The 13,558-nt window shown below is 34.1% G+C and overlaps 1 protein-coding gene across 1 annotated transcript; it reads left to right on the forward strand.

Annotated features, from left to right (window-relative positions):
- Nucleotides 1–1,329: 1,329 nt before the first annotated feature.
- LOC126829738 (glutamate receptor) lies at nt 1,330–9,989 on the forward strand. Its single transcript, XM_050559851.2, has 9 exons — nt 1,330–1,598; nt 2,484–2,630; nt 4,740–4,985; nt 5,599–5,792; nt 6,017–6,067; nt 6,402–6,545; nt 8,008–8,199; nt 8,696–8,803; nt 9,851–9,989. Exons 1-9 carry the CDS (start codon nt 1,529–1,531, stop codon nt 9,977–9,979), a joined length of 1,281 nt encoding a protein of 426 aa, XP_050415808.1. The 5' UTR covers nt 1,330–1,528; the 3' UTR covers nt 9,980–9,989.
- Nucleotides 9,990–13,558: the final 3,569 nt, after the last annotated feature.

The raw sequence follows: 13,558 nt of genomic DNA on the forward strand, positions 1-13,558 counted from the left end.
ATATCCTTTCGAATGGCACGCATGTGTAACACACAATTAAACGGTCTGTAATACAAGAATAATTTCATAATGTCTGATCACATACGAAATATATTCGGTTCCGATCACCGAGTGGTACTTCACGGAGAAGGTTGGGGGATAGCCATGAACTGCGGGTCCACCTAAACCGCGGGGCCCTGGGTCGGGGCCCCTCAGCCCCATGCCTAGGCTGGGCTTTGACTAGAACAATCCTCAAACGATTTATGAACCGAAGGCAGCAATCACAGCAAAAATCAGGGAAATCAACAAATAGGAATGTGTGCGAGTAATTTTTCACGAAGTGTGCGAGTTTGCCCCAACGCCTGCGGCATATTTTGGAAAGAACATAATCATGATAACTGAAACTTTGAGGAATGATCGTACACAGATTGATGTTTAAGTCCAATTTGCTGGATCTTTGAAGGATCTTTAAATGAGATTTTTGGGGGGTGGGGGGGGCAGTCATCCTACGCTTGTCATCCCTGTCGTGTTCTTATTGTTGCTATAGGACAGATAACACATATACGTTGTAAGCAAAAACAGTATTACCACATCAAGTCTATTCATAATTTGCTGAAAATGAAACAATCCACAACTGTAACGCTTTAAACAAGGGAAGTAATTCACCTGGATTAAACACAGTATAAGAGAGAGAGAGAGAGAAATGGGGTTTAACGTCCACTCGACACAAACTAGGTCATTTCGGGACTAACATATGGTTTAATTTTATTTACATAATTCGCTTGCGCGTAGGGGTCTTTAGCAGTGGGAGGAAACCGGAGGACCCGGAGAAAACCCACGAGGTTGGACAGGCGACCCTACTCCTTGCCACGTACAACCAGGGATTCGAAACCACGCCAGTCGACTCAATGACAGACTTTATGATACAGCGCGCGCACGCTAACCATTCAGCCATCCACACCCCCCCCCCCACAGTATAAGTGTTTGAAGTAATTAATGTAGGAATCAGTGTGATTTATTACAATGTTAGGACCCTTCGCCATATTATTTACCATTTTTTATTTATTTCTCTTTTTATAATATGCATATTATTTGTACTGGTAAATTCAAACTTTCCATTAATAACAAAAGCTTCAAACATTTGAAGATTTAAAAGGGTCGAATAAAACCTTCTGAAACAAGAAATTCAAATAGTAAGGAGATTCCCCTTCCTTCATTCATACTACCAGCTGTAGTCTATTAAACATAGAAGATGATACTCTACCTCCCAGACTGGTACGAGTGATGGCGATTGAACAAATCAATAAACGGATAACACAAGCAGACGTCTTATTCACTGCGCATGGCCGTTTCTTACGATATCTTTTCCGGTTGTTGATATTCTTTGAGAATTTTTGCCATCGTAAGATTATTAATGACAGTAAATATGGCCACCAAATGACATCCTAAGACAAGGTTTATGTGACTCGGAAATGCAAAGAGATCATACTGATGAGCAAGCCGGAAACAGATGTCTAGATGTCTTTAAAACTCTTTGTCAACTGAAAACATGTGGATCTTAGTCTTTTTAAATGTAATTTTCCACGTTATGGTTAATGCCAAGACGACAATTTCAATAGGTAAGATAATACATAAATAGCATCGAAATAACCCATAATATAGAGCAGCTTCCCTACTTATGTTCGTATATTTATGCTTCCATATCTTTAAGCAGTATCGTAACAAGATTGTTTCATTTTCGATGATAAAAAATACAATGGCTTGTAAACCAATCCATTCTCGGCTTGATATAAAGGTCTTTTTAATCAAACTAAATTGTTATATCATAGACACTGTTTTTAAATCTCTCTACCATCACTCTCTTTTATGACAATCCATTCTATGTTTCAAGAGTGCTCCCATCAACGCCTTGTAACCTCGAAATATCGATTTTCACTTGCAGGACATTCTAGCAAATTAGTTCCACGCATATATATGAGTTGTAATACCAGTCATTATTTTGATTAACGACCTTCATAAATACGTTTAGTCTTTAATACAATGTTAAACAGTAATCTATGAAAATAATAAGTGATTATATTTAATACAGAATATATGATGATACCCTCTAATAATCCTCTTAAATGAGTTTTAATTAATGGCGAAACAAATGAGACTTCGGTTTAGCTTCAAATAAATACTTCTATATTAGACTAACTATTCATTTATGATACTTTTTTAGAATTAGGGTATCTATAAGAGTGGATAATACCATCTTCAATAGAAGGCTTGAAATCGCTTTAACTCAGTGTGTCTTATATATTGGTCGTTGGTTCAGGAACATGGGATAATACGCATATCGTGTTAAACACGGCGCCAGTATATCAAGTCAAAAATAGAAACTTTATCCATCTCTCTTTGGAAACCGTGCATGTCCAATCTATTGTAACACCTCTAGGTATTTTATAGAATTGCGAGCCAGGGTTGAAATAAATCTGATTATTGATTTCTGTCGGTTATTTTAGGTGTTTTATTTGATGTGAAGTCGTTACGGCATCACGGTACATTATTTGCTAGTCTGGCCGAGGTCAACCATCGTGACCCCACCATAAACCTACGTCCTGTTATTGCTACTGTAGATATATCTGATAGTTTTGCAGTAAGTAATGCAAGTAAGTATGTCATATAATATTTCTGTATTTACAGATCATCTTTATAAAAATAGAAAGCCCCAGTCAAAATTTTAGTCATCATTTATGATTAAAACAGTTTGAACAATGCACATCCAAAATATTAATCCCGAAAACGGTTGTCCTGCTCGTGATTAATTGTTCCAGTACACCGGATAAACTTTTCTTATATCAGAAGTGGATACATAGCCAACAAGTTTTGTTTTGCAAGAAAATGATTGAATTTTTAATGACATACTTCCCCTCTAATCGTAGTGATTTCCATTACAATTGCAAATGCAAACTCCAGGTATATCGACATCCAAGGTTAGACGACTTTCTGTCGGCGGAAAGCAGCGACTCCGAACGTTGGTTATCGATCGTGTATATGGTACTTAATGTCCAGTGCCGAAAGTCTTGGCTTAAGTCAAACGGGTCTTTGTGAACGCTAATTAAACACAATAATGTCGGTAAGAAAATCTTGATCATTTGGGGAAATTAAAGCGGCGTCGTATGGTCTATCAGTGCATAAGTGGTGGGGTTATTAAAGATTTTCTAGTTGTTTAAGTCGTGTGTAAAGATGTGTTGATGAAGAGTTTGTGTAAAATAATTGGTGTAGTAGAAAGAGATGACCCGCGGGGGCTAGAACTATTACAGGCCCTTGTTTGTTCAACACTATGAGTAATGAAGTATAAAAGCTAAATATCGTCATGTTTAGAAAATATTACTCTGCGATTAAGTTTCTGATTAAAGACTGTCGATCACTATCAGTAAGTGATTGGGAACATTCTTTACAATGATAGCTCTTTATCTGTTAGCCAATGCCTGCTCAGCTTGGACACTCAAATTCCATGTACTTGAACAGTGGCGCTAATGTGAATATTTCCCATTCCATATTTGGAGCATCATTGAAAAAGCCAAGCGTGCTCTTATTAAGGTTTACCTAACCATCTCATGAAATTGAATGACAGGCTTTTAGTTAGAGTACTATTCTTATTCACCAATGTTGAAAAGATGTCATTGCGCAATGAGAAGAAAATGTACACAAAAAATTATCCCCAGCGATCATTTTGCTGAAGAAAAACTGATTAAGTTAGAAACTGCAATCGATGCACCATGCATGTTGTAACAAGGCCATTGTTGATTTTCTATTTTTGTATGGCCATACAATAAAACATCATTTAGGTTTGAAATTGGAGAAATCCGAGTAATTTAATTATTGAATAACAATAAAAGTGCCAAAAAAGTATGCATGGTGTGTCAACAAGGGATCTATATCTATACTAATAAGGCTATTAGTATGGTAATCACAAACATCACCCATTTCTCCATGGCTTCAAAAACAACAAAAGGCTTTGTATGGATAAATGAATATCATTTTCCTTAGCACTTCCAGCTTGTAAATATTGTCTAGCTTCTCAAACAATATATACAGAAATATTAAAGCCGCTTAATATATAGTCATTATATACTTAAATTTGATCTAATTGCATTGCCCAACAGATACCTTTTTATTTTTGGGAAATCTTTTCTCCTGGGATTACTTTAGCATCCTAAACAACTTCTTAACATCGTAATACTTTTAACAATGACGTTATTGATCAGAACAACAAATTTCCAAAACATCTTGTATATGTATTGAAGGGAATATCATTTAGAAGGAGAAAACAAAACAATGAAAACCACAGAATTCAGCTAAATTTAAACAATATCCGATTAACTATTACTCGTGATGTAAAACCATAAGCAAGGTTTTATTGTATGTGCTATCTGTAAATTAATATTGTTCCATCATGTCATTCTCCAGTCTGTCTGCCCATTGATGTTTCCTTATACAAAATCATGTAATTCCTGCACGTTTTACTTTTCGTAGTGGATTTTATAAAAACATAACATGTGCGTGGATGAACTATCGCTATCACATTATCCGGCCAATGCAGCTTTTTTTCGTGGCCTTGAAAGGATCTTTTCTTAGTGAATGTGCAGTTCACCTCATTTTCGTCACGTGATGGCTGTTAAAGTTGTTATACATGGGACAATTAATTATCACCAGGAATGCATACACAACTCTAACATTAGATGTTTTAAGAAAATAAATATTCTATATTTCAGTGTGTGATTTAATTTCTCAAGATGTGATCGTCATCTTGGGTATAACCAATGTGTCATCTTTATCAACTATACAATCATATAGTAATACATTCAACGTACCATTTATCAGTATAGGTTCAACTCATAACTATACATTATCTTCACCATTTCAAATGTTTATGAGACCAGCTTACATGGGAGCAGTATTTGATGTTATAGAACTTTACCAGTATAGAAAGGCTCTGTATGTTTATGATACGGACGAAGGTAAGAAATAAAGATGGGTAGTGAAATCTTGTTTTTGTGTATTTGCCTTTGCCTTTTACTACCTGGTCTTGTACTATTTATTTCCACTCTGTTCTAATAGTATGTATGCGTCTCTTAATGGGTGTATTATACCACTAAAAGTTATTTTATCTTATACTAACGCATAGTTACCGAAAGACAAAACAAGGGCCGTATTCAGGATCGGGTATAGCGGAACATGTCCCGAATATTTTAGGTTTTTCACTCCCAGTTTTCTAGTAACCTTGCAATCTTAAATACAGCCTTGAAGAGGCCAGTAATAAATACTATGGTGAACTCTTCAATGACTTCACGTGAAGAGCTGTCTTGTCACCGGATATTTGATCAATCACATAATCGATGGTTTTAAACGAGATTTTAAACTGTTCATTAGCACAAAATATCCCTCTATTTTTGGGACTATCTTATTATGTAACTATAAATAGAAAGTACACAATTGTTAGGCATCGTTGTCCGAAGTCACGAAATGTCTATTCGGTAAAGATAAGGTCATAGACACAATACGTGCTCTTTTTAAAATTCGAACCAGATTTCAAAGTATTAAAAACAACATTAGTGTTTTATTTTATTTTAGGGTTAATGAGACTGCAAGACGTGTTTCAATATATCAATACTCGGGAGTTACTGGTTGATCTGGATGTTAGACGAGTTACAGAACTTGGCCAACTATCAGACTTAATACAATTTTCGAAATACGACGACCAGTCAATACTTGTAATGATATTAGACATTAGTAAACTAGAAATTAAAGAAATCGTACAATATTTGGTAAGTTTCTGGAGTCTGTAAAATGTGTATTCACTCTACGATGAAAGTTATAATTAGTCTTGGGAAGCATACTTTATATACCTTTTGTCTATTGCAAATGACTTGACACATCATTTTATTTGTCCGTAAACTTGACAATAAGAAATGAAAAAAAAAGCATTTTTTCTTTACTAGACTATCAAGAACAGTTTCATACAAGTGGTGTTGTTGTTTTTTTACTTCAGAATAAACACATTGTACCTGGTGCCAGATTACATTTGGTAACAGTAACACTGGTTTGTATACTTTTATAAGCACAGGCTAATGCATTATAGCGACTTCTTTCGTTGTCGAAGTCTGTCTCTTGTCTAACTTTGGGATAACCTGAATAACAAAATGAAATAACCACAGGTTAGTCATCCGAATATATCTGAGATGGATATAAAGATACTTTAATTAAAAGATGAAAGAGACACCCAGTTTTAACCGTGATAGACTCGGCAATGGTAGAGCTTAACGACACAAGTGTACACTATGTACTTCTGTAGATCAGTTTTATGCCTATATGATTCAACATCAAGGAATTTATTCAAGTGATATTAATTTTGTCTTGTTCATTTAATTAACTAGGATCAACTATTAGTAAATAATATTCTACCAAATGAAGATATAGAATTAAATATAACAGGTTTCCAACTTGTACCACCTGACACCAAACAGGATACAGAAACTATGGCAATATTTCCTGATACCTTCCAAGAAGAACTTATGTCGGTAATTCATAATTATATTACTAATATCTTCTTAAAATCATTACATAGTTCCCATGGTTTACCTTACTAATATCATTCTTAAAATCATTACATAGTTACCATGGTTTACCTTACTCATATTATTCTTAAAATCAGTATCAGTACATAGTTACAGTGTTTACCTTACTAATGTCATTCTTAAAATTAGTACATAGCTACCAGTGTTTACCTTACTAATAATATTCTTAAAATAGGTACATAGTCACCAGTGTTTACATTTAATATCATTCTTAAAACCAGTTGCCATTGTTACCTTACTAATATCATTCTTAAAATCGGTACATGTTTTCCTTACTAATATCATTCTTAGAATCAGTACATAATTACCATTGTTTACCTTACTAATATCATTCTTAAGATCAGTACATAGTTATCAATATTTACGTTACTAATATCATTCTTAAGATCAGTACATAGTTACTATTGTTTACCATACTAATATCATTCTTAAAATCAGTACATAGTTACTATTGTTTACCATACTATTATCATACTTAAGATCTGTACATAGTTACCAGTTATTAGTATTACTCTTAAAATCAGTACATTGTTACCAGTGTTTACCTTACTAATATCATTCTTAAAATCAATACATAGTTTCCGCTGTTTACGTTACTAATACTATTCTTAAAATCATTACATGTTTGCTAACTGATGGCATTCTTAAAACATTACTACTTAGTTACCAGTATTCATTATACTGTACGTTCAATTTTAGTTTTGATTTACATGGTTTTGCTAGTTGTGTTAAATTTCTAATCATTTTTCCACTATAACTTTATTTGTTGAGAGACGTACTTTCTTTGAATTGCACATCCCACACTACTGAAAAACAACATTACTCGCGGTTATTTTCTACGCAGTAGACTTTGGCTTCTGAAACCTAGTTCCAAGTTATTGCCCCAGTTAGATGCAAGTTATGTCTTTGTCGTACACGTTGTAGGTTATGCTTATCCTGTATAGAACACCTACAAATTTGTTGTTGTACTTAGTACGTAACCTGTATTTCAGAAAACATGTTTGGCACGGCAGACAAATTGTCCGTTTTGTTCATCATATAAGGAATATTGATTGTCACTGATAATTACTGTATATACCATTGAACTCTGGTCTATTATAGAAAGAAAATTTGGGTTGTTTCCCTTTCACAATGTATACCAGAAAATCCTTTCCAATAGGTTTAACTGTTACCTATCCTCTGTGTTACAGTATTTAACAAAATATTTTTGCTCACCTGTATTTGTTGATTCAGATTTTTGTTTTATTATATGAAACACAATCTCGACAAATGATTTTTTAACTGGTGAAATTTTTGGTGTTGATTTATCGTGTGTTTTAATGCCTTCACTATCATATTTCATTACAATCTACCAGAACTGTATTATTAGTATTATAACATTAGTATTATAAATGATAAATTTCAGAGCTCCGATGCTTTAATATCAGACTGTATTAAGTTGATAAGAATGGCTGTAGAAATGAGCGAACAGCAAGAATGGTTTCCAAGATTATGGAGTTCTTTTCCGCCAACGTTTCAGAGAACTACCGCTAAATGTTCAAATTTTGTGGTTGACAAGAAGCCGTATGGTTCATTATTTATGGAATATTTAGCTAGGGTAAGTTCATGACGTCCGGTTTTCAAGGCTTGAGTCCATCTTTATCAGAGAGAACAGTTGTTTGTCCTAATATTGCCATTTTAAATGCTACTGTTTATTAAATTAGAATATTAATAGCAGTGAGTAAAATAAACGATCGGTTTATTAGCTATTACAAAGTGGTTTAATTCCTATGAATGAGCGGATGTGGGGGTGGACGAATGGTTAGCACGTGCGCGCCGTATCGTAAGGTCTGACATTGAGTCAACTGGCGTGGTTTCGATTCCCCGGTTGTACGTTACAAGGTGTAGGGTCGCCTGTCCAACCTCGTGGGTTTTCTCCGGGTCGGGCGGTTTCTTGATACTGCTCAAGACGCATACGCAATATTGAATTATTGAAAAGACTGAACTATTAATTTCTATCATGGTTACGGAAATTACAAGCTCTATAATTACATTACTGGGCTATGTTCGTATTAGATAACAATTAGCGTATGTTTTGTATATATTCAATTCAGGTTTATTTCTATGGTAAAACTGGAACAGTAGCTTTGGACGATTGGTTTAAAAGAAGAAATTTTCTGCTTGGTGTTTATCAATATCGTAACGGTAATAGAGCTCTTAAGGTAAACAATGCTATCTATCATTTTAATAGTTATATTCTATCTCACTAATATCATATTTTTATGTTTGTATTGTTCTCACCTGTGTAACTGACATTTAAACCACGGGGGTCGTTTGTGATTATACCCTGTCCCATTACTTGGAAGCTTTTATTGAAATTGTTTCTGAGATAGATTAATGACGAATATCTGAATGATGAGCGTGCATTTTTTATATTAAAATTAATGATAAATCTATGACAATTGATTATTTTTGCCATCTGCAGATTACCAAGTTAAACAATGGACCAAATGTTATAGAGGCGTGTATTGAATTTTTATAAAAGTTTTTTGATATATTAAATAATCCTAATGATCTAGGCATAAACTATATTGTTTTGTTGGGTTTTCTATTATCGATATGAAATCATGCTGTTCTATTGAATGGATTATTATTTGCTTAGTCTTATCGTACGACCGATGGAGAAACATTTTTGCTGTAATTTTGTATTTGAAGGTGGGAATCATTAAGGGTGACAGCTTAATGTGTTGGGGTAGTGTTCCATTTGATTTATATTATGTAATGTACATTGCATATAACTGTTACATCTGCATATTAGAGTCAATCTGTGGATATAAAATTAGCCGTAGTTGAAATAACGTCAGAAGCCAATAGTTTTAGAGAAATATAGCAAAGCGAAATACGTATTCAATCTCATTTCATAAATAATCCCTCGTTTGGATTAAAGGAACATCACGTTAATCAAGACAATAAAATGGCATTGTTAAAGGTGCTAGCATTGGCCTACTTAAATATCTCTGATAATCATGGCATTTGAGGTTTTATTTTAAGCTGAATCGTCCGTATCACAGCAATGCTCAAATACTACACAAGATCTCAATTGAACATGGTCAGTTGAATTGTACAATCAAATTAATTAAATTTGAAAACGAAACTAAATTTCACCAATTAATAACGATTGCGAAAGTGGGAGTGTCTCATTAAATATCAGATAAAATCCATTTAATTGTTTTGTACATGTGATTAATAATCTAAGTTGTTTCTTTCAGCTTGGAGTATGGAGTCCAGACTTAGGATTAAAGATAGCATCTCAAGTACAAGATAAAACTTATACTTTAATAGTGAATGCTTCACGTTATTCTAGTATCGTTCCACCATTATTGTTATATAAAAAATAAAATATTTTACACCGAATTGTATTGCATTTTTGTTTGAGATTTTCTTTCTATTGAAACACTAATTCCTGTACACTAGCAGAAATCGTCAACTTCCCATTTACGTAGTGTGTTTGTAGGGATGTTGAATTTATTAGTCAATAATTTCGATTTTAGCCATATATATAGAAAGTCTGACAAACTAGTGTCTAAATTGTGATTGGGTAACGAAATGGCTTTTTTGTGTCTAATCTTACTGCATGAAATTACAGATTCCTACTCAGTTCCTGCATTTGAACAATTATATCTTATACAGAAATAACATTATGTTAGTTTTCACTGACTCTCATTTTGTTGATCTATTAAGCTTACAAATTGTGTAATAAAATGGCGACCATGGCCGTCGTACTACTACTGTCTTGGTTCTTTAACGTCTGCTTTCACTAAAGTTTACGCAGACATGGCCGCCGTTGGCCAGACTTTCTTTATATTTAAAATACAGATGTGACGCCACCCTTTGATGTTGGCGTACCATTATTTCAAATAATCGCACGGCCGACTTGCCAATAGTACATTATTTATAGTAGTGAAATATTGGACTCGCGTGACGTATTTCACTGTAAAAGTGCGGAGTGTCTATACTTTAAGTAGTTTAATGGTCTCGAGCATAAGACATTGCGTAGTATACACTCCAAAAAAGTAGGGGATATTCAGAAACAATACAAAACTGCGGAAATGCACTGCTGTTTTTATTAGAGCTAACCAGTGTATGTTGATAACAGGCCAATTGCCTACACATGAACATAAACAGTTCATATGGGCGGCTTATCTGACGGCCCCATTTCACTCGCAAAGAGATACTGCACCGTCAAAAGTGAAAATGGACGTTTTTGATTTTTGTCTTAATAATGAGTAATTGCTACACCAATCTTCAGACATTCAGCAATTCGTCGTGGCATGCTCCTAATTAACCGTCCAATCACGATTTGGGGCAATCTGACCCACTCCTCTTGCACTGCCACCGCAAATTATTGCAATGTTGTCGGTTGACGTTGACGTCGACGAACACGTCTCCCGATCACATTAAACGTAACACACTAAAACAAAGATACGCTAAACAGTAAATCTTATGCAAGAACCGATAGGAAAGCAAACATGGATAGATAAACCAGCACGCGGCAGTTTTCATCAACCCTTCCTTGAAGCGTCAAATTTGACAATGAGCCCTCCCACGTGTATGGCGTTATTGCGTGTCGCATGTGCAGCTCAGTGGTTCTGTTGGGGCGATAAGTTCTCCATCTGTGAACATACTCTCAAAGCATGTGAAGTGACTATTTATCATATCATAACCTGCATAGGTATTTGCATTTCAATATCCCCTACTTTTTTTAAGAGTATATATTGTAAAAACACTCGGGCCTACTGCCCTCTTGTTGTTACCATATATTACTTAATGTCTCGCTCTCGACCATAAAACAATACATAGACCACAGGTCATCATTTATGCATACGCTGGTTACCCTGCCAAAGTTATTTTAAGTGTTTTTCTTCCTTTTATCCTTTCCCTCTTTTGCATGGCGATTTTTCTTGACTTTTTGGTGTAAAATCAGAGAAAAGGGGTTTGAATATACATTTTCTACCATGCTTTGGTGAATATACATGATTTTAAGTCGGAAGAATAAGAGAGTGAAGAGGCTGGTTTACGTTGAAATGTAGGACTGACAGTTGCATGTTTACTATGCTACTTCCAGTTTGTGTGTCTCAAGATTTCCATGGTGAATTTGTGAACAAGAGGTTGTCACATGTTGGCCCATCTGTAGGGTGACCCACCATAAATAAATATCTCCAGATATCTCGACAATTACGCCACAATATTTATATATATACCAAGCCTCAAATCAGTTTCACACAATTATAGTCACTAAATAAACGATCATGTTGTACTTAATAAGCTATGACCATTAATCATGTAGAAATAATAGACTGAAAACTGGTTCCAAGTGTCGTCCATAACATCCAGTCATTTTTGAGTACAAGATAGGTTACGTGCCCTTGTTTTGAAATTAGTCTCGCTTAACCAGTCTATCGATCATTCTACGTCTGATTGACAGGTCGGGATAATCAAGACTACTTTTTTACGAAACATAACAGAAAGCTAGAACAAGAAATTGAATTTAGAAAAAAGCACTTTAGACAACTCAACAATTGTTTTAAGAAACTTGTAAAAGTAAAATGAAACTACTGCTAGTATCACGTTCCTGTCTAACCCGAGTGTTTCAGAGATATTATTTGTACTAAACCAAAAGATGCCGCTCTTAACGGTACAGTTAATGATAAAGCAATTTAAAAAATAAAACAAACGTAATTTCTAAAGCTGTTGTAATAACCAAGAAGCTAAATTTTACTGCTATTCAAAATCGTCAACAATAGATTTTTTACGGCTGTAATAGTTGATATATTTGTAGAGAATTGCACGTGCATGGCTATTTATCGACTCAAAGAGAGTGCGGGGTAGTCAGAAATCAGTTCGAGACACGCAACTGAAGCGTGCACATTTAGCCGTGTCGAGACCAACTTTCTGTAGAGTGCACGGGTCATCCTACCATCTGTTGTAGAAAGCGTTCAACCCCTTCAATATTTGGTGCATCTATTTACATTGGGACCAATTTTGATCAACGAGTTAAACAAAGAAACGTAACTCTCACAAGTAACTGTAATGAAGTTAATGATGAATTTTATTAGAAACGAACTAGAAGAAGAAATATTTACATAGATATTATGACGAGATACACTATTAAAATACTCTAAAACAATAGTATTAATATAATAGAAAACACGAATAAAATACCCAGAATAATTAACATTCATGTTAAAATTGATTTTATTTATAATAAAATGTATGACGGAAACTGTAAACAACACGAGTAAACATTAGCAGTCATATACAAACGTCAAACAATTGTTACAATGAAGCCTGTTTATTGGACAGGATGTATTAATTTTATCAATTAAACAATTATAATATTACATATCATTGAATCATTAAAGTGATTTACATAGAAAATTATTCAGCATTGAATCGTGTAATTAAAACTAGATTTCGTTTCGTTTATTTTTTCTGATTTTTACTAAACGCTGTCAATGGAGTACAAAATCAAAAAAAATAAAACGAAACGAAATTTTAACCAGCACGGCATTGAATGAACGAATAACCCAAGCTGTGCATGTTGAGCCACGCATTGTGCAATTATCATAATCAGGGAAAACGGTCAGCTTGGCGTATATGTATTAGCTTTACCAGGTGTAATATATGAAGGTAAGATATATCTATATTACATTATCTATATTTATTTACATGACAAATGCGAAATATCCTGTTTACCTATCTTCTCGTGAAATCATATCAACTAATTTTTTTTTTGTGCTCCATTCTAAATAATATTTTTCTACGGGTCTACTTCATTAATCGTTTGACAGAAATTGTAATTATTTATACTACTTACACATTGAATTAATTTCGTATAAAATTGATTTCCAAATAAAACGAATGTTCTAGATTCAACATAAACTAGATCATCTTTGAATGAACTTTATTTCAATACT

Source organism: Patella vulgata, chromosome 8 (assembly GCF_932274485.2).
Source record: "Patella vulgata chromosome 8, xgPatVulg1.2, whole genome shotgun sequence".
In the NCBI taxonomy this organism is placed as follows: domain Eukaryota; kingdom Metazoa; phylum Mollusca; class Gastropoda; family Patellidae; genus Patella; species Patella vulgata.